A 21,129-nucleotide genomic window follows, 5' to 3' on the forward strand; every position below is an offset into this window, starting at 1 on the left:
TTATTCCGTCTTCACCGGCTGCCTTGTTGTTTTTCAGTTTCTTTATGCAGTGGAGGATTTCTTCTTTTGTTGGTGATGGTGAGTCTTCCGGTGCGTTGGCCGGTTCTCGGGGTTCGAAGGTTGAGTTAGGTTCCGGGCAATTTAGTAATTTTGAAAAGTACTTCGCGAGCTCTTCACAGTTTTCTTTGTTGGTAAGTGCCAGTTTTCCGTCTTCTTTTCTGAAGCAGAGGTTCTGTGGTGAGTATCCTTTGACTTGGTTGGCGAACGTCCTGTAGAAATCCCGTGTGTTGAAATTTCTGAAGTCTTCTTCGATGGAGTTTAGCTGATCGTTTATGTATTTGCATTTCTCTTGTCTTATTGTTTTCGATGTTTGTCTTCGAATTTCATAGAAGTTGTCCTGTGTTTCTTGTGTTTTGTTGCTGTTGTAGTTTGTGAAAGCTGTTCTTCGATTTTGTAGGACGATTTCGCAGGTAGTGTTCCACCAAGGGTGCCTGGGTTTTCTAGTCAGCGGGATCAGTTCTTTGGCTGTGTTCACAATTTTTTGTTTAAAGCTGGTCCAATCTTTCGCCTCTTGTTTTTCCCAGTGTTCGGTGATGTTCGATTCTCTGATCTTTCTTGTATCAAATTTCGGTGAGGTCAATTTCTTTTTGTGTTGTCTTCTTGGTGTGAGTTTGATTTTGATTCTTGTTAGGTAGTGGTCCAAATCTATGTTGGCACCTTTTCTCACTTGGACGTCGTGGATTTCTTTCTGGTATTCATAGGAGATTGCCACGTGATCTATCTGGAATTCGCCTAGTGAGTGGACTGGTGATCGCCACGTCTTTTGTTTCTTGGGCTTTTTCATCAGGGAGGTTGACATGATTTTGAGGTTGTTTTGCTGGCAGAGTTCGATCTGTCTGGTGCCGTTTTTGTTGGTGAATTTGTGTGCAGGGAAATTTCCTACTGTTTTTCTGTAGCGTTTTTCTCTGCCGATTTGTGCGTTGAAATCGCCTAGTAGAATTTTCGCGTTGTCTTGGGGTATTTTTGCCAGTGTGGTTTCGAGTTTGTCCCAGAATTTGTCTGTTTCTTCTGGTTTGTCCTTGTTGTCTGCGTTCGTGGGGGCATGTACGTTGATGAGGGTGTAGTTCTTGTTGGCGTGTTTGATTCGCATGGTCATGAGCCTGTTGTTGATCGCGTTGACTTCTTTTACTGAGTCTAGGATGTTTTTGTTTACTGCGAAGGCCATGCCGAGGAGTGCTCCTCCTTTGCCGATTTTCCTGTTGGTTCCACTCTTGAAGTATCTGTAGTTTCCGTAGTCTATTGTGTCTGAATCCGTGTATCTTGTTTCTTGTAGCGCTAGTATCAAGATCTTTTGACTGGTGAGTTCCGTTGTTAGATTGTGTAATTTTCCCGTTTGTATTAGTGTCTGTATGTTGAAGGTGCCAAAGTATGTGTGTGTTTTCTTGGGTAGTTTGCCAGAGCGCTCCGACTCGCCCTTTAGTACATCTCCAGGTCTCCCAGAATCCGAGTGCCTGGTTGCCGTCTTGCGACGGGTGGATCGTCCACCTGGGGTAATGTTGTTTTTAGGTGTACTTGCCATTATGCTTGTAATTCGTCTGGCTTGCGCCAGTTTGGTAGAACCAGGGGTTTTCAGTTCCTGGAGCTCGTATCAGCCGCACCATTGGTGACAGACGCTGGCCAGAGTACCGGTGGTTACCACACAGACGTGTCTGGGCTTTTGTGTTAGTTTTCTTCGTTTTGCCGGTTTTTACTCCGGGTACTTATCCTCGAGGATGTGATAGTTTTGGTCCGCCCCGAGTATTTGATTTCCTCGGTGCCACCCATATCTAGGAGGCTTTCCCCTATCCGCCACCTGGGGAGGCGCCCGATGGAGGATCTACCAACCTCACACGGGTTATTACTATTATTATTATTATTATTATTATTTTGTATTATATTTTTATTCATTATGCCTGATTTAAATATTTTATTTGTAGCTTTATACTGTTTCATCTTCTTCCTCTCTTTGGTATCTTTGAGCTCCTACTCTGACTGCCCCCCCCCCCCTCCCCCCCCCCCCCCTGCTCCCCCTCACCTTTCCTAGTCTCATCTCATTCTTATAACAAATGGGTCTCTCCATTCTGGGGTCCGAGTGAACTGTCTTTCCTTTATAACTTCATAACACCTATCCTTCTGTCCTAAGCTAGGGTATTTTCTTGTGCTTTTATATGTGTTTTGTGACAGTTTAGCCATTCTGTTCTTAGTATCTGTGGGACTGCAACATATGTCATTTATTAGATTAAGAGCAAGTTGGCATGGCTCCGTGTAAATGTTGAGTTGCTGAGATCTTTATATTCATTTTATTTTCTTCTATCAATGGAAAATCCAGGATGGAATAATGACAATATTATGAAACAGGTAGATTGCTATTCACATTACAGCCGAAATTTTGAGCCACAGACACGCACAATGGAAAGACTACTAAACACATAAGTTAAGGCCTTTTTCTAAAGTAGATCACACACACGCACGCACACACACACACACACACACACACACACACACACAGTCATCACTATCACTGGCTGAAGAGGCCAGACTTTTATTTTCTTCTGTCTGAACAGCTTTGTACCATTGTCCTTATCAACAAAGTGCTTCTTGAGAATGGAATAACAACATATTCAGGAAAATACTGTAGAACATAAATAACTAAAGAGCAAAGGAAACAGCACACCAATTAGTAAAAGGATTGAGTTATTTACAGGCATACAAAAAAGAATGTAAACATTGCTAGCTTTTGGACAAGTGCTTTAACAAGCTGGAGTACACATTGTGGGTTCAACTGGTATGCTGTAGCAGCACAGAGATGTTTGTGTGTGTGTGTGTGTGTGTGTGTGTGTGTGTGTGTGTGTGGGTGGGTGGGTGGGTGTGTGTGTGGGGAGGGTCTCTCTTTCTTTACACACCTAACCAACTATATCCGTACCTGTAACTACTTCTCCTGGGAGAGGAATACTGTATTTGCAAATAAATCTGTGACTCAGCCATGGGCATCCACATATTACTGTCATATGCCAACCTGTTTGTGGATCATCTATGTTGTGCAAGATGTTTCCTTCCACCAAGTCAAAACACTACATTATATATTGAAGTACCTATATGTAAAAACTACAGTGGATCTTTCATGTGCACTGTTGTGCCTTACACAGAGATCCATGCATCTTCATGCATTCGTAACATATTGTGTAGCATATCAGTAGTTGTACTTCGAAAGGCTTCCTCAACATTGAAGCTCTTTATTATTTCTCGTAATGAGTTGTCTGACATGGTAAGATCCATGCTTTGAAGTGGCTGTCTCAATGGGGCTGGAGATGTTGCTGAACTGTGCCCAATCCAGGGGTATCAAAATTATTCATGAAGGAACTCGCGTAACTGAATTGCAAAGTGCATTGGATCTCTGCCCTCCTGTGCCCACATATGATCCATGTTTCCCTTGTCTTTGAGTTGAGGCATTAACTATTGAGTTGGTGCATAAGTCTGTAGTGTTTTTCCATAAGTTTAATAAACACAACAGATACACATAACGGAGACTTTAGTCATTAATAATATATTCTTCTTCACTATTTACAACAGTCTGCTAACACTATGCTAACTTTTTGATTCTGTGACTATAGAAATCATGTAGTACTGAAGCAAAGAACTCATTGAGCCATGTTTGGAGTGCATTTTTATCTGGAAAGGAATTTCCTTGAAGGCTGTTCAGCAGAGAGCAGAAAGGGTGGAAAATCTGAGGACGCAAGATCAGGTGAATAAGGTGGATTCAGAACGATTTCCCAACCCAACTCCTTTATAGTGTTTTTTGTCAGTCATGCAGAAAGCGGGCAGACGTCGTGGAATAGCATCATGTGACACAGTTTTCATGGTCATTGTTCTTGGGTAGCATCTGCAAAACATCTCTGTTGTTGACAGTAAATGCTAGCAGAGATGGTTACACCTCAGGGAAGCTATTCGCAGTACACCACACTGTTACTGTTCCACCACATGCATAACATTATCTTTTGAGGATGTACACAGATCTTTGTAGAGGGAGTTGCTGCTTTGTTTGGGCTCAGCCATCTCTTTCTTTTCCTTTTGTTTGCATAAAGACGCCGTTTCTCATCACCAGTAACCATGCAGAATAGGAATGGTCGGTGTCGTTCACAAGCCATTTAATGACGAGCAAGCAGAGACGCACAAAGGACCACCCACTAATTTTTGTGGTTTTGGCTTAGAGTGTGTGGCACCCATACATCTGATTTTTGAAGTTTCCCCATCACATGCAAATGTCGCACTGTGGTGCCAATGATCACATGTACTTGAGTACAAAGATGTGGATCATTGTGGTTGTGTTTAAATGCTCTTCATCAAACCCCGAAGGTCTTCCTGAATATAGATAGTCACTAATGTCGAAATGATTCTCGTTAAATGAGAAAACCATTTTCTTGCCATGCTCAGTCCAATGACATTATCCCCATACAGGGCGCAGATGTTTCTGGCTGCATCTGCTGCTGTCACCTCAATTGAATTTGAACGGAAGAATGTGTCGGAAATGTTACGATTTCTCCATTTGACATCTTACTTTCTAGCATCCACAGCTCTGCTTACTATCTCCAAATGACAAAATGATAATATGTAAACCCAGATAGCAACAGTGAACCACAAATAAAAATGACAGTCGATAAATAAACCCATAGCAATTGGAATACCAACATGCAAAACAAAAACATTATAAACTTATGCACCAACCTAATACATTTGTCACATGTCAAAATAAATATTTTCATTTGCATACAAGAAATAAAGAATGTATATGGTCCAGGTGGATACTGTGATGACATCACAGATTGCATCACAACACAAGGTGTGTTGCTTTCCATCTCTTGCACACACGGGTATATTTCATTAGACAGGAGAATCGTGTTACTTGTTTGTGAGCTACGATATACCACACATTCATCAGAAAATAACAGATTTTTACGAGGTCACTTTTTTGTCTGCCTGCCTGTTCTGTACAAATTTTGCAGTGGATTGGAAACGAACTTCCCAATGAGCTAGAGACTTGAAAGTTTGAACATAGCTCAGAACTGGATGAAAGTTCAAAATTAACTCGCCTTTTTGTCGGTCTGTTCAGTAGGGGTGAAGGTGCTGGTGAAAAAGTTTGGTAAAACCTCACATCTTCGTTGTCTTGCAGGACCAACATGTTGTGCAGGTAGTATCTGAATGTGTTCCAGGTGATATGAGAGCAGATGAGCATGGCTGAGCAGAAAGGGGAAGAGGAGATGAAAGGAGACTGGGGAGGGAGGAGATATGTGCAATATATGTGACATACAAGTACGAGGGTGAAGCCCTGGGTAGAAAGGCTAATGTGTGTGTGTGTGTGTGTGTGTGTGTGTGTGTGTGTGTGTGTGTCGTCACAATGATTTAAGTCCAAGGAAAAATTTCACACACACAGGACTAAAAATCAGAAAATTATTATTTAAATAAAAACAAATTTTTAACATAACATGTTTCTAAACTGGACTGAGGAATACAAAATAATTTCTCCTAGCCCCAAACCAATTCCTAATCCCACAGAAATAGCCTTGATAATTTGTGTTTGTGAATTTTTAATAGCTATTACAATACTTCCAAAATTTATAAGAAAAACATTGGGTGCATGTAATATATAATAGTTAGGAGGCGAACTATTTATGCATCAGTTTTGTATTGTTCTTCTAACTGTTATCTCTTGCATGCATCCTGTGTTTTTAGTTATAAGTCTTTCAAGTATTGTCATAGCTCTTAAAAATTCACAAGCACAAATATTCAGGACTATCTGCTTAGGGCTAGGATCTGTATAAGGCTAAGATAAATTATTTTACACTTTTTAGTCCAATTGAAAATGCACTATATTAAAAACTTTTTTTGTTTAAATAATTATTAAAACTGTGCCAACAAAACACAGCAGCCTGGAACTCAGTGCTCTGTGTCATTGTCTCTATTCATTCACAAGAAATGATCTAAATCATTTCCTCTCAAAAATTTTTAATGTGTTCATACTCTGTTGGTCAACGTGCTTGAAGTCCAGCTCCCTTTTTGTAAATGGGTTTCATTGGAGACTTGTCATTTCATTGTGTGACAGAAGCATACCTTTCCTCTTGCTTTTCCTTATGTCCACTATGTGGCCTGTCTTTGATACTGTTGAAATGAAAACATTCAATTGATGTTGCTTTATGTGGTGGGGCCTTGCCAAAGTGTTTTCCAAGCACACTCATTATCTCTGTCATTGTTTGCCCTGTGTGTTCATGCACCCGCGCACATACCACTAACTGCTCCTAAATAGTGGAAGTATCGACTCGCACAGTTGTAGCTTTGCTACTGAAACAGTGTGATATAGAAACAAATTCATACAATACGAACAGCAATGCTTTTCATCAACTTCAAATCGGATATACAGACAAAACAATTAGTGATTTCCCCAACTGTATAATGTCAAGAGGGGTATGGAGATTTTTCAGACACTTTGTAGTAGAGTCTCTCCTAGTTACCCAAGGTCCTAACCCCCGCCCCCGATGTCTGGTTCACATTAATTGAAGATACCTATGATGTGGACCAACAGCCAAGACAATCTATCCTCATTCCTCCACAACCTCAGCACCTGTCCTATCTGCTTCACCTGGTCCTCCTTAGCTCATTGAGCAAATTCCTTGGATGTTGACTTCCACTTCTGTGGTTAGATAAAGTCCTGTGTTCATATCAAGCCCACCAACCATCAACAGCACTTTCTTTATGGTAGCTGCCATGCTTTCCACACTAAAAAGTCTTTCCCAGATAGTCCGGCCAGCAGCAGGTGGCACATTCACATTTATTAGCAATGCCTTGCCCATATTCTGAAGGTCTTACTAAGGTGTTCACAGACAAGCTATGCCCTCCAAACAAAGGGCGCAAATAGATCTCCCATACTCTATCCACACATGCCACTAATTTTCCAACGACCTCCATTGAACCGGATACAAAGGAGCGCTCTGCGTTCCCCCTTCCTTACCCAGTATCAAGATGGACTGGAGAAACTTGATCACATCCTTAACCAGGATTTTATCTCCCTGTCACAGTGCTTGTAAATCAGGAACATTCTGCCCACAATCCTTCCCACTCCTCATGAAGTAGTATTGTACTGCCCAACGTACCTATGAAATATGTGCTTCACCCCTATACCATATCTGCTCTAAACCACTTTCCACATTGGTAAGATCCCTGTGGAAGACCTAGACGCAAGACCTGCCCTAAGCTTCTACCCAGCATATCATATTCCACTCCTGTCACAGGAATATTATCCCTCTGTCACCTGTGAAAGCATCATTGTCATATACTGGCTACTGGCTTTGTTATAATTTCTGCACAACTTTTTATGTGGTCATGATCGCTACCAACTGTCCAACTGAATAAATGGCACCCCCTAAACTGACTGAGAACAGAGTTGATCATCTAGGTGCAGAGCAACCTGCTGAGCACAGTATGCTGCTTCACAACTTAAGTTGTTTTTGTGTGTGTGTGTGTGTGTGTGTGTGTGTGTGTGCCCGTGTGCGAGAGAGAGGTGGGTGGCGGGGGGGGGGGGGGGGGGGGGGGGGCTCTGAAGAAGCATTTACAGTCTTATTTATGTACTTGTCATCTACTCAATGCATGAACTATGAGGAGAGTGGTTACATTTACTCTTTCTCTTATTTTATTTTACCTAGAACTTCTGAGTATTAATATTTTATAGTCTTTTAGTAATTGTATTATTATGTCTTTTATAATTCATGCTTTTGTGGTTAACTAAGAACCTTTTTGACACCAGATAGTTCATGCAAATATCAAACAGCCAGATCAGCAATGTCCATTGCCTCATCATCTTTTGTTTATAAATTCTATTATTAAAACTATAATAATGGCATTGTAGTGCTAATGTAATTAATTCTGAGCTATCAGATACAGCTTCTATGCATAGAAAAAGTAATACAAATGCAGCTCTGTTTGCTGCTGCTCTTGTGACCCAACTGTTGTCCTACTTAGGATCTGAAGTTTGAACAATGAAGTAAAGTAGTGAAAATGCCGACTGATGTAATTTTGTAACTTTGAAATCAATAACATACATTACTAAAAAAGTGTGGAGTTTTACAAACCAGATTTTTTGCAGCAAGCTTACATTTCAAACACACATCAGTAGGATGTCGTATGGTAACCATTGAAGAATTGCAACAGAGGTATGGGTGGGGAATGAATGGATCACACTCAACAACTGTACCACAGTCTGAGGTTGGTGCACCAGCATAGATGAAAACAGCAAATTGGAAAGTGCAGCCATAGCTGTTTTAAGTGGATCCATGCAGCCCAGAAATTGTATCTTGGTAAATGCTTCAAGTACACAGTGTAAATGATTAACCATACTTTGAAATTGTGTGAAAGAAAGACTTGAGTTGGGTGATGGCATATCAGGTTAATCTCTTTAGCTATTTTTTTAATTACATATTTTTTGACATATTTCACTAATTATATTTTCTTGTGCTACCAGCTTCAACAAATTATTTTATACTTAGGCATTTGTTTGCAGTATCAAAAATCTGACCGTTGTGATTCAGGTGTTTGTAAGCTGAACTCCAAACTCTATAAGTGTCAATTGATGTAATCAGTGTTAGAACATAGCAATTCTTAACTCTGTTTTAAAGTGTTATTTGTCAGGTAATTTTTCTTTAATCTTACTACAACCTAATGACAAAATAGCTTTTGGAATATAGGTCCTAGTACACATTACTTGTGGCATGTATGTGTTGTATACATTCCCGTTACGGCAAACAGTTGTACACTGTGACAAAATTTACAAATAAAATTTGTGTGTGTTGTAGTATTACTTGAGGTACTGTTCCATGCAGTATTAAGCAGATGTCAGCAGCATAAATTAATTCTGCTGTTTATGACTATGTGCAGTTATGAACTTTTCCATTGAAGACATGATGCATAAATTATTTCAGCACTTGATCCAGATCACTGTTAACTTTTGTCATGCTAAGGTGTATTATAATGATTAGAAGCATTATTTGAATTTACTCCTGTCAACTTGCAAAAGTATATTACTCATTTGCGGGTATCTTGAGTTACCACGTTGGTCACTCTACAGTCTACCATGATGGGGAATATTTGAACACTGTGGGAGGCCCTCCATCACCAGTTTCTTCCTGAACCAACAACTTACTGCTGATGACTTTAATGCAGGGGCAATTACTAAACAGTGTATGAACTATGGATGGAAAACAAGTTGTCATGCGGTGTCATGTGACTGCTGTGTCAGACTCACAGAATAGTGCTACTTGTGGCTTGTGAGGCTTGTGATGTCAGTCAATAGTTTCAATAGTTTACTTGGGTGGACATTAGTGCTGCAAGAAGATAGTGAGTGATGGGGAGTTTTTGGGTACACAGATTTCAACTAACTACCTGGTGTGGCATTCGTTAGACTTAACATAGAGTGATTGTGCTGCCTAGTAATGACACCTCGCTGCTATATGCATTTGCTTCAGGTGAGGCTTTTCATCTGACTCCATTTTGCTATATCCATGCTGATGGAAGTAGGCAATGTTTTTATACGAACTGTTTTTAATTGTCATTGTCTCAGGCACGCAGGATAATCGAAAATATATTCAGATTTTTGGCCACCAAATATTAAATCTACCATTGTATCATTATAGTTAAAGTGGTGATGGTAAAGCTAATTATAATTGTGAACTATGGCCCAACAAAAGTCTTGAAAAACTGCAGTCATCAGGAACACACATCTAGCATATTATATTGTCCCTGTCCTTCAGGAATTGTGGAGTGCAAATATGATGCACAGGAAGTAATACGTTGCACTTGTGTGTGTGTGTGTGTGTGTGTGTGTGTGTGTGTGTTTTTAAAAAAGGGCTGCATTTTCATAGGCAATATGCACTGACATAAAGATCATTTCAGTAATGATGCTGTGAAGACTAGCTGGCAAGTTGATGTTGCATGTGGGGGGTATAAAGCAGTCTATAAGTTGCATATAAAATGCTTTGGTGCAGAGATGGACAATTAAAACTTATTGTTACTTATCAATTACATCCTGTAGAACAATAGCAGTCTTGTTTCAGTTTAAGGTCAGAAGACCTACATAGAATACTGTAAACATTAACAAGTGCTGTGTAATGTTACTTCTTTTTTAATGAGCTGTTAAAAATTGTGTCATTGAAAAAATTATAGCTACTCTCATAACTCGATAGTTAAACAAGTTTCGAGTATTAATCATACAGAAAAATGCTCACCTCTTTGCATGCTAACATTTACCAAAACCTAGTCTGTGGTACCTTGATCCAATAATGTAATATGATGGTGTCACAACTAGGTTATTCACAAAAAAAACAAGATTATTCATAATGCTCTCAGAAAAAAATTAGATGCACTGCGCACCACTGCACAAAGTCTTAAATCTCCTCTCAAAATGAACTGGATTTCTGTAAGATGCTAAAGACTAACTTTTTTACTAATAGTTTTCTTAAAATCAAATGAAAAATATTTCGTGGACGCTGGCATGTCTACACTAAAATACTGCGGATCATTCATATAACAGTAATGGCCACAATTGACTGTGAAACATTCGTCACAGCACTTGGCATACTGTGTGATGCTGTGCTGCAGTGCACTGTGTTTTTTAATGGCCACAATTGACTGTGAAACATTCGTCACAGCACTTGGCATACTGTGTGATGCTGTGCTGCAGTGCACTGTGTTCCACACACTATCACTGACCACATCTTTTTGACAGTTGTGCTGCTGCTGCTAAATTTCTGTGTGATTAATGCTTTGGGGGGGGGGGGGGGGGACTGGTCTTTACATACCACAATAGAGAGAATGAAAGGTAGTAAAACTGTCAAGTGTGGGGAAAAGTTAAGCACTTTATTAGTTTCAATTTACAGCTATCTAATTACTATGAAAAGGCTCATGCAATATAAACTGTAAGAAGAGTCATTCATAAGAACATGACACAGGCTGTTATGTAGAACCGATAATTGCTAGAATTTTTTAAAGCTGTTCTCTATTTGTTTATCTTCATTTGTTTGCAATAGATACTGTTTTTCCAACCAAGAGCAAAAATAATTTGTAAAGATTTCCATTTTATATTATTTAAATTTGCTGTGATTCATTTCTTGATTTGTAGCAGTGATAGCAGTTTCTCTGAAAACAATCTTGTATTGCCCAAATGTATCTTTATGTCAGTCTCAAAGTTGAAGATTTTTAAATATGTCTCAGACTGCGTAATAGTTGTTTATGCAGGATAGATACAAAATCAACTGAAGTTCTTTTACGCCTCTGCCCCTCCTTCTCTGGTTGAGTAGGTTGATGTAAGGAAATTTCAATGCCCATTTCCTGATGATCACATAGTTACAGTTTCTTAGGAGCTGAATGGAGGTGTGTACAGACTGTCCCTTAGTCACTTCATTTTACATATCTTAAAAGACATACCATTGATAATTCACAGACTTGCATTCTTTTTTTACATGATACATACACACTTAACGCATGATGCTTAGATCTACCTGCATGTCCAGTTTGGGTAATGATAGAGTAGTCCCAAAAACCAGTTGATCATTCACAATGGACTAATTTTCTGGGGTCGTGCATGGACTTGTATTTCACCAAACATCCATAGGCACTCGCAACACTATCATTGCAACAATTGTTGTAGATGCTGAAGCTATAAGATTTCTCCTGGGATTCAAAAAGACTGTCATATGTTACTGCCTTCTGAATAAAAGGTTACGTCATACATCACTCTGTTATTTGTACAGTCTCTTAGCAGTGAGCAACAAATATTAATGTAGTGAGTGTAGAATTTGAAATATTGTCTTACTGTGTTGTGAGATTCACAGTTGGACTCAACTGGATTAAAGCAATTAAAGAGTATTATTGGATTAGTTCATCTTCCCTTCAAGTGTGTGTGTGTTCTCCTTTTTTTTATACAAAGGCCTTGTTAGCTGAAAGCTCATTTTTTGACAGTATTTTTGTTGTGCCTATCTGAGAATCAGCATGTCCGCTGTACATTGTTACATTCCATCGTGGATTTTCCATTTTTTAATTACCATTCTCATAGTTTAATGGAATAAGCATGAGAGTGGTTCAGAGAATATGGTAATAATAGCTCGTGTGTCGCTTCAGTTTGAATTTCCCACAAGAAAAGCAAGATTATTATTTTTTCTCATGACAAGGTATGGAAGACACATCAAAGCTTTGGTTTGAACTATGATAGGGAATCAAATTGGCTATATTCTTTTCAAATGAACCATCCTGGCATTTCCCATAAGTGATTAAAGGAAGTCGTATGCAGAGTTCGGGTGGCTAGGTGGAGAATTGGAGTCAGTTTCCTCTGAATATGAGTTCCACCTCTTACCCGCTGTGACATCATTCTAGATTTCCTCGCAAGGGTTTAAAAAGAAGAGTGAATTGTTAGTTAAGCTGCTTGGTGATGCATATGAGGCAACATATTCTCTCATAACCAGTAAGATAACTACAATCCCAGAAACATAGTCCAACACAGATGTATGTATTGAGATTCAGTACTGTGTCTAAAGAGTGTGATGTGCAGGATAGTGATGCCATGTGTGGTTTTCACCCAAAAAAATGAAGCTAAGGTGGATGTGTTACATATGTGGTTGCATTAAGATGATGATTGTAAAATCTCTGAAGAACAATCTTTTTCATGAGCTTCACAGTGTCCTGATATATTCTGCCAACTGTGCACGAGCTATGACATCCAATGCATGCCCACTGCTGTTGTTCTGGTAATAGCAGTAGTCTTCATTCATGAGGTCTCATTTTATTCAATTCCAGCCCTGCTTGCAATGGTGGCAACACTCTGACCTGCCTCAAGCCGATCAGTTGCATCGTATATGTTCAGGACAATTTTTTAGGGCCAGTGTCATTTCTAACTTCCTGATCTCCACTTTTCTCTATCCATCCAGTCACATTTCAGAAGTAGTCTTGTACACATTACATCATAAAAATCATTTTTGCACCTTCTTAAAGGTCTCCCATGTTTCAACCTTTCTTTAGTATTTCATTTCCAAATTTTTTTGGTCAGATATTTTGGAATGTTCTTCTGAGGTACCCACATCATAATAGACTTTTTGTTTCAGCTTTATCAGTTGTAGTACCTTTTATACCCATTATTCATTGACCTTAGAATTCTTTGCATGTTCAAGCCTTGAAATTTTGTCTCTTCTTCTCCATAATCTATTCCTAAAGCAATCAAATTCTCATTTCCTCTTTTGTTCAACTTTCTCAGTTTTTCCCTGACTCTCTTGTCCAGCTTTCTAAGTTTTGCCTCATTGGTGGTAACACTTCCTATTTTACAGTAAACTTGTCTGCAGACAGATTTCTTGTGCCATATCCTCTCACACCCCTATTCCTCCCACCACTCCCCAAGAAGAGTTGCAAAGAAACTTCCTTGTAGTCACCCAGTATCACCCTGGATTGAAACAGCTGAACCGTATCCTTTGCCAGGGCTTTGACTGTCGTATCATCGTGCCCGGAAATGAGGGACATCCAGTCCACAATCCATCCCACCCTTTTTAAAGTGCTATACCATCACTCGCCCAATGTACTTGACATCTTGGTCCACCCTTATGCCAGTCCTGGTCTTAATCCCTTGCTACAGGCGTCATATCCCTGTGAAGACCCAAGTGCAGGACCTGCCTAATTTGCCTACCCTTATTTGCCTACTCAGCACAGCTTAATCTATTCATGTCACAGGCTTATCTCAACCCAAACCCACCTGAGGCAGGGCCACCTGTGAAAGCAATTTCTGGACAATTATCTCCACATGACCACCAACTATCCACCAGAATGAATCCTCACTACCAAATTGTGGTCAAGAAAGAGTTGACCACCCAGTGACATACAGTGCTGCTGAGTGCAACATACCCAAATGGAAAGGCTGCTTCACAGCCTGTTGTAGCTGGATCCTTTCCTCAGCACCAGCATATCTGAACTTTGTAAGAGGCATTTATCCTTGAAACACACCCTTCTTTCATGTAATCCTCCTGCCTTCAGTCTCTGCTTACCCACTGCCCTCACACCCTCTACCCAACAGTTATCCCTCCCCAGTAAACCCTTTCATGTCATCTTTATCATGAGCTGCACAGACTCACCTGCTCCGGTGCCTGTGTGTCACATGACTAGTCGATGCACTTGCTGCCCCTCCCTCTCGCGTTTCTATCATGCATACCTGCTGCCCCTCCCTCTCGCATTTCTATCCTGCACATCTGCTGCATCTCTCCGAGCCACAGCTCCCTGTCCCAAATACTTCCTCTTGTTTCCCGCCTCTTTATTCTTCCACCCACTCCTCGCCAGGAAACCCCCACCCCATTTCACCCGCTGAACTGCAGATCCAGCTGTGTGTGTTGAGCCAGCACAGAGTGTGTGTGTGTGTGTGTGTGTGTGTGTGTGTGTGTGTGAGAGAGAGAGAGAGAGAGAGAGAGAGAGAGAGAGAGAGAGAGCTCTACACTTCTGCCTGTTCGGTGAGTGGCCACCTTTACTCTTAAATTATTTATGCTCTTCCAGAACTTTCTATACACTTTCCTTTGTTGTTTTTGTTTGGCAGTACTGAGATTAGGTGTCTTTATGTTGTTGTTTTTTGCCATTTTTATTACATATGTATGGGAAAATGTTAAAGCCATGATTTCCTTACATCAAACCACTCGGGTGGTCAAAAAGAAACTCAGAAAGAATTTCAATAGATTATAAGTCCATCCTGCATAAATGCCATTGCCCAGTCTAAGACATAAGTTAAAATATTTGTGGCCATTCAGATGTTATAATATAGGATTCAGTTTAAAATATCATTAAAAAAAGTCTTGGAATAAGAAAGATTTGCTTTCTCCCACAGGGTGGCCTGGCATCGATAACCAGAGGACAGCCACTGGAAGTGGCACACGGTTCTCAGATTACACTTCGTCACTCTCACGGAAGAACCTGCTGGCTGCACTCTCATGCCCACGTGTATCCAATACGTTACCCAGACAAGCGTGGCAGCTCTCACCAGCAACAAGTTACTTGTTATTCATTCAAGGATGTCAACAATTGGTGGATTGTAAAGCGTCCATTAAGGAATGACCTTGTGGTGTCACAGCCTGTAGATGCCATTCGACATGGAGATGTTATTCAACTTGTCCATGGAATGACAAGTCGCGCTTTAAATTCGCATGATGTTGCTGCTCCAATGTCACCACAAAATCAGGTCTGGTCTATTAAAAGAAGGAAAGACTTCGATTATCTTCTCTGCTCATTTTTTCCCCATTATTAAATTGTTTTCCAAACTGTCTATAGGAAGTGAGCTGTTACATCGATTACAATGTGTCTATGCCTGCTCAGAACTTGTGGCGAGTAGATATTATCAACAGAGATCAAGTTGGGGATGTCTGGCATACGATTGAGTCTCTAGTAAGTTTACATTCCATTGTTAATCTTTTGTTTGCACGTTGACTTCACTGAGCAACTAAACATAAGGATGTTAATTTAGAATATGATGTTCACAATAAATTAAATTCTTTGTGCTGTTAATTAATGATTTCTCTAGTAAAAGTAATGCTTAATAAAACATTACTTAATAAAAAATCCAAGTTATAAGCAATAGTAGTGTTTTGTGTTTGATTCTTACACTACTTAAGTGGGAGTTTGACGGACTGTTAAATTTCAGTTTTCTTCCCTTAATAGAAAATGATGGAACACAGGGGTGTTCGTCTGAACATCACACTACTGTACTGGACATGATTCTGTAGGATTTGACATGTTGTGTAGACCACAAAACAACTGAGTGAAGTGCCACTTTGCTTAAGACTCTGAACTCTTTATTTGGTAGGAGGGAGCCATTCTGATATAATTTACCAAAAAAAATTCTCCAAATAGCTGAATGTTTTCAGAAGGCGTTATTTTATTTAGACTACCAGTTTTGACATCTCTTTAGTGCCATGTTCAGACCCCTGTGCACTCCGTGTGTCAGGAATCAGATACATTGATTCATGCATAATTAGAGCCATCAATTCCGTGATTTTTGTGGAGTGTGTACTTTGAAGACTTGTGAAGTGGAGTGCGAACTTCGAAGACTTGTCGCCAAGTCTTCGAAGTATTCACTCCACAAAAATTCACGGAATGCAGGCATTGCTGGCTCCAGTTATCCATGCATCAGTGTATCTGATTTTCTATACATGGAGTGCATAGAGGCTTGAAGGTGGCATTAAGAGATGCCGAAACTGCTTGTCTAAGTAAAATAACACCTTCTGAAAACCTATGGCTGTTTGGTGATTTTTCTTTGGTAAATATCTGACCGACCACTGCCACGTATTCATGATGGATCAATAGGGATTCTGATTTAGGTTTTCGGAAAAGCCATGACCATATTCCTTCCCCATCCCCTTACGTATAGTCGTGCATTCAGTGTCTATAACTACTGTGGTACTGTCATGTAGCCATCATGGATCAATAGGGATTCTGATTTAGGTTTTTGGAAAAGCCGTGACCATATTCCTTCGCCATCCCCATAAATTAGTCGTGCATTCAGTGTCTAACTACTGTAGTGTTAGTAAGACATTAAAATATAGATTTTCTCCTTTCCTAAGGTAATTGCTTGCTCTTCAATTATCTATAAGTCACTATGACATTAAACTTAGCACAATGGAGTCTGACCATAAAGGAGCACTTCATTCACAATACTTTCCAGTGTTTCTGAATACAAATCTGTGCTGAAGTTATATATTGTTCTTCTAAAACACATGAAAACATGAAAGCACCTTCAGCACAATCTACTGTTTTGTGTCTTCTACCTTAGTAAGACATTTTCTATTTGAAATAGAATGATAATATGAACAGGGTAGGTTACTACTCACCACATAGAAAAGACCTTGAACAGAGTATATGCACACTACACAGAAATGTATGATGGGCCAAATACCGTACAAAAGCAAAAGATGCACTTAACACTGCAGGGAAACATTAAGCAACTTCTATGCATCAGGCTCTAGTGACATTGACCATATTTGGAGTACTGCCTCGTGCTGTGCAGTATGGATCTGGGTATTACAACACAGATAAAGATGTGAAGAAAAAAAAAATCACAGCCAACCCTGTCACCCTCACTCCACATCATGAATAAAATACAGAGTGTCTAGTGCACTGATAAAATAAGAACAATAACTATGGAAAGGTGAGCAAATCTGGATATGATACACTTCTTGTCTTAACCACCACCCAATAGTGGGTGTAAATACCTGATTATGACGGTGAAGCCCTAACTATTGTGAAAACTATCCTGATCAGAGAGCCCTCATTACCATCACATTTGGCCGATGCCATATTAGAATTTTGTTGGATACAGACTAGAACAGTTAGTTTTAACAGCTGGCCTCTTTTGTTCATGGCTTATAATAGTCATGTGGAAACTGGGAGTGACAAGATTATCAGGCATACTGTTGCAATGTAGGTACACAAAACAGCCTGCAAATCATTTTTTGCAGTACTATCAAAATTGTTTCAATGAAAATAATACTTTACTTACATCACCATTGCTTGTCATTCATTCCCAAGTAGATGCGCTATCAATGTTTTCTGTAACATCATTGTGCTGGGTGAAATGCTGCAGCTCTGTAATTTATTTATTGTGGTTGTTTTCATTTTCCTCCTGCTCATGTAAGCCTGATAGTACCACTCTCCAATCATTTGAATATTTCTAAGTCACAGTTTATTGTCAAATAAATATATTTAACAGTAAAGTGAGATACAGATGAAACGTAGACCGAAATTAATACAATAGAGTATCTGTTGTGCCCTGGATTCAACCATGTTTTGCCAAAAATGGAGGGCTTCATTAATTTACAATTCTCCCCCCCCCCCCCCCCCTCTCTCTCTCTCTCTCTCTCTCTCTTTCTCTTTTCTCTCTCTCTCTCTCTCTCTCTCTCTCTCTCTCTCTCTCTCTCTCACACACACACACACACACACACACACACACACACACACACAGATTGAATATGTTGATTTGAGAACTAGAAGTATTTAGTTGTCCTGTAGAAGAAGAAGAAGAAGGGGAAGAGGAAGAGAGGGGGGAGGGAGAGAAAGAGAGAGAGAGAGAGAGAATGTAGAGTGTGCTCATTCATAATTTGCTATTCTCTGCTTTTTCCTGCTGTTAGGTATGGTGATAGCTTACAATTGAACCTTCTATTCTTTTTGTCTTTGTAGAGCTATTATTACCCTCTTTAACATAATATTTTGTAGTTACGAAAATCAAAAAAATACAAGACGCAATGAAAGTTAACGTTCATTATGCTGGGAGAAAAGGATCTGTCCATTGCGAAGAAGAAGAAAGTAAGTAAGTAAGTTAGTAACTAAAGAATTAAAACTGAAGATTCAGCTTTTTCTGTATTGGCAGCCTGGTCAGTAGGCATTCCTATTTTCAAATTTTGCTAGTACCCATATTTAATGAAACACAGCTTTGCGTCATCAACACAGGTGGTTCCTAGTTTGTTGTCATCTTGTTCTTAGATTGCTTGTTTTTAATTTGTATTAAAGGTGCATCTTATCCATGTGAATTCGAGCCAAGCCTTGAAATTTAGTGGACGTCAGTTACCAGACTGGGGCTTCAACCAACACGAAGTGGTCACAGACCGAGCCATTCATCAAGACGATACTGTATGGAATGTCGAAGAACATCGGTACACACAAAGTATTTATTTTTGTATTTTTTATTTTTGTGTTTCTTGTTTCTCTTTTCCTAATGCTTGAAACAAGGTGATACTGTAAAATTTTTACAGCTGAGGATCAGAAAGATAGAGAGAGGGAACTCGTAAATGCAGAAATGATACCTCTGCGAGCCACAACACTTTCCTTCTGGGAGAAGTTTCTCGAACTTCAATACAAGATGCTATTCTCAGATCAAGAAAATGTTCAGAACCATATGTACAGCAGTGAACCACTTGAGTGGCCTTCGATGACTAGAGGTATCGCATATTGGGTGAGCCCGCACAGCAATGTAAGTCCCTCTACAGGTACATTTCCTCATTTCATTTGTTAAATTAATATTAACTTGTTGAATTGTTTAGTTATTTGCATGTTCCGTGGATCATAATTGTGACCTCTCACTATCATAACTTTAAATTCTACAGTTGTGGTACATCTTCTCAATGGTAAAGATGTATGGCAACATGCTGACTGTATCCTTTCTCTCTCTCTTTCTCTCTCTCTCTCTTTCAGGTGAACTACTGATGTTAGTTTTTAACTGACATCTGATAAATGTGTGGTAATGTAAGAATGAACTACTCGACCTGCAGGCTAGAGTAACATACCAAAACTGTGATAGTTGCATCATAAGCTTAGAAAATACTTTCCCCCCCCCCCACCACCCCCACCCGGGTGAGTGCATGCGGGCGCGCACACCCACACCCACACGCGCACACACACACACACACACACACACAGAACAAGGAAAAGTTTAATGACGAGAGGAAGGAAGCAACTCCAAACTCTGAATCTAGAAAGAAACAAACTTCAAAAACGTTTGCTGCAGCAGCTTTCCCTTTTTATTAACCTTGACGAAAGAATTTTGGAAAATCCCTGAATCTCCAGCTACAACTGTATTTTTTAAATTTTCTATGTCATCCTCAAGTTGTTGCTGTTTTAGGAGCTGACAAGATGGACATTGGCCTTCTGTCATAAATATTGTTGTTACTAATTGTTTTCTTTTATATTTAATAGAGTTACCACATGTTCTAGTTATAACTCATTTACAAGAGACATTATTAAGACTGTGCATTTACTCACAATTTTTTTCAGTGCTCCCCTTCACATTTTCTAATACTTAGATTGTTTACAATTGCAGACATTCCTTGAAATCTCCTACATTTTACTGCTGGTATGGAGAATTTGTACTTTTCTTAGCTGAAAAAGTTCTGCTTTAAAACACTTAAAATTCGTAAGTGTTGGTTTTTGTAGCTGTTGTCACTGCCAATAAAATTCTTCAGGGTGTGTGATAGCATGTTTTTGGGATATGTGTGTTTGTCTTAGTGCAAATCCTTTATTTTCTTTTTTTTGACCTAATTGGTTTCTGTAAGGCAGAATTTGTGGCAGTAGTGGCATGGTTCTGTGAGCTTTAAGAGGGCACAAGATTTGCTATTCGTGTATAGCCTTATTTACACCTTTATATCAAAACAAACACAAGTGAAGAAGCATCAGCAAACAACAATACTCTCCATTGTAAATGGTAGGCAGGACAAGCAAACTGTATTTGGACATGTTCAGTTAGTATCCACTGATGTTTGTTCATGTTCCGCTGGTTGTCAGTCTTCTAGCGAACCAATGAAAGAAGTTCACATCCTCTACACTTTGTCACTAGCAGTACAGAAAGCTTTTGTCTTCTGTCTTGTCTACTTCTCTTGTTGACACAAGTTGCCTGAGTGATGCGGTGATCTGAAGAGAATGTAATGTAGCCGACAGAAGAATATAAATACCATAGGCACTGTCAGGAACGAAAGGATCCACCGCAAAAATGCCAAGGGGAAAAGAAATATGATTAGTAGAAAACCATTAAAGCTCTCAAAGAAAGAAATTGTTTGATATCAGAAATAGAGCATCAAGGTTCAGTCTTTTGTGAAAATGGATACACAATCAAATACATGCAGAAAGCTTTTTAACCAGTCCCTCTGATACTTGATAGGGAAGAGCAATATGAAGCAAAGACTGTGTCTTATTTGCCCTATGAAGGATCAGTTTCTTCGAAAATAAGTAGGATTCTCAAGAAACATAACATTACGTGCGTGTTCTGTTCACCTGCCAAAATAAGAGGACTACTGGAAAATGTGAGAGATTACCTTGGTTTATGAAAACTAGGGATTTATTAAATACTGTACCAGTGTAGCAAACAACAAGGACAGAAGACATCAGATGCCAAGAACATCAGAGGCACACCTGGCTGAGACATGGAACTAAATTAGCCATTGTTGAACACTGTCTGGAACTTAATCATACCATGATCTATGAAAAAAACAAGGGTTCTGGCACAGACTCCCAAATACAGGGACATAAGAGAGGCAGTAGAGATAAAGGCGATTC

At 39.5% G+C, this 21,129-nt stretch overlaps 1 protein-coding gene across 3 annotated transcripts in view; it reads left to right on the forward strand.

Annotated features, from left to right (window-relative positions):
* Positions 1 to 21,129, forward strand: part of LOC124615537 (protein O-mannosyltransferase 1) — a 160,969-nt gene that overhangs the window by 98,176 nt on the left and 41,664 nt on the right. For 2 of the 3 annotated variants that reach the window (XM_047143502.1, XM_047143501.1), the window contains 4 exons: positions 14,924 to 15,274; positions 15,364 to 15,477; positions 18,595 to 18,748; positions 18,837 to 19,054. In XM_047143502.1, coding sequence (XP_046999458.1) covers positions 14,924 to 15,274; positions 15,364 to 15,477; positions 18,595 to 18,748; positions 18,837 to 19,054 — 837 coding nt within the window. Of the gene's footprint in view, positions 1 to 14,923; positions 15,275 to 15,363; positions 15,478 to 18,594; positions 18,749 to 18,836; positions 19,071 to 21,129 lie in introns of all 3 variants that reach the window. The other variant, XR_006979799.1, reaches the window with a different exon arrangement.

The sequence above is a fragment of the Schistocerca americana genome, chromosome 5 (assembly GCF_021461395.2).
Source record: "Schistocerca americana isolate TAMUIC-IGC-003095 chromosome 5, iqSchAmer2.1, whole genome shotgun sequence".
In the NCBI taxonomy this organism is placed as follows: Eukaryota; Metazoa; Arthropoda; class Insecta; order Orthoptera; family Acrididae; genus Schistocerca; species Schistocerca americana.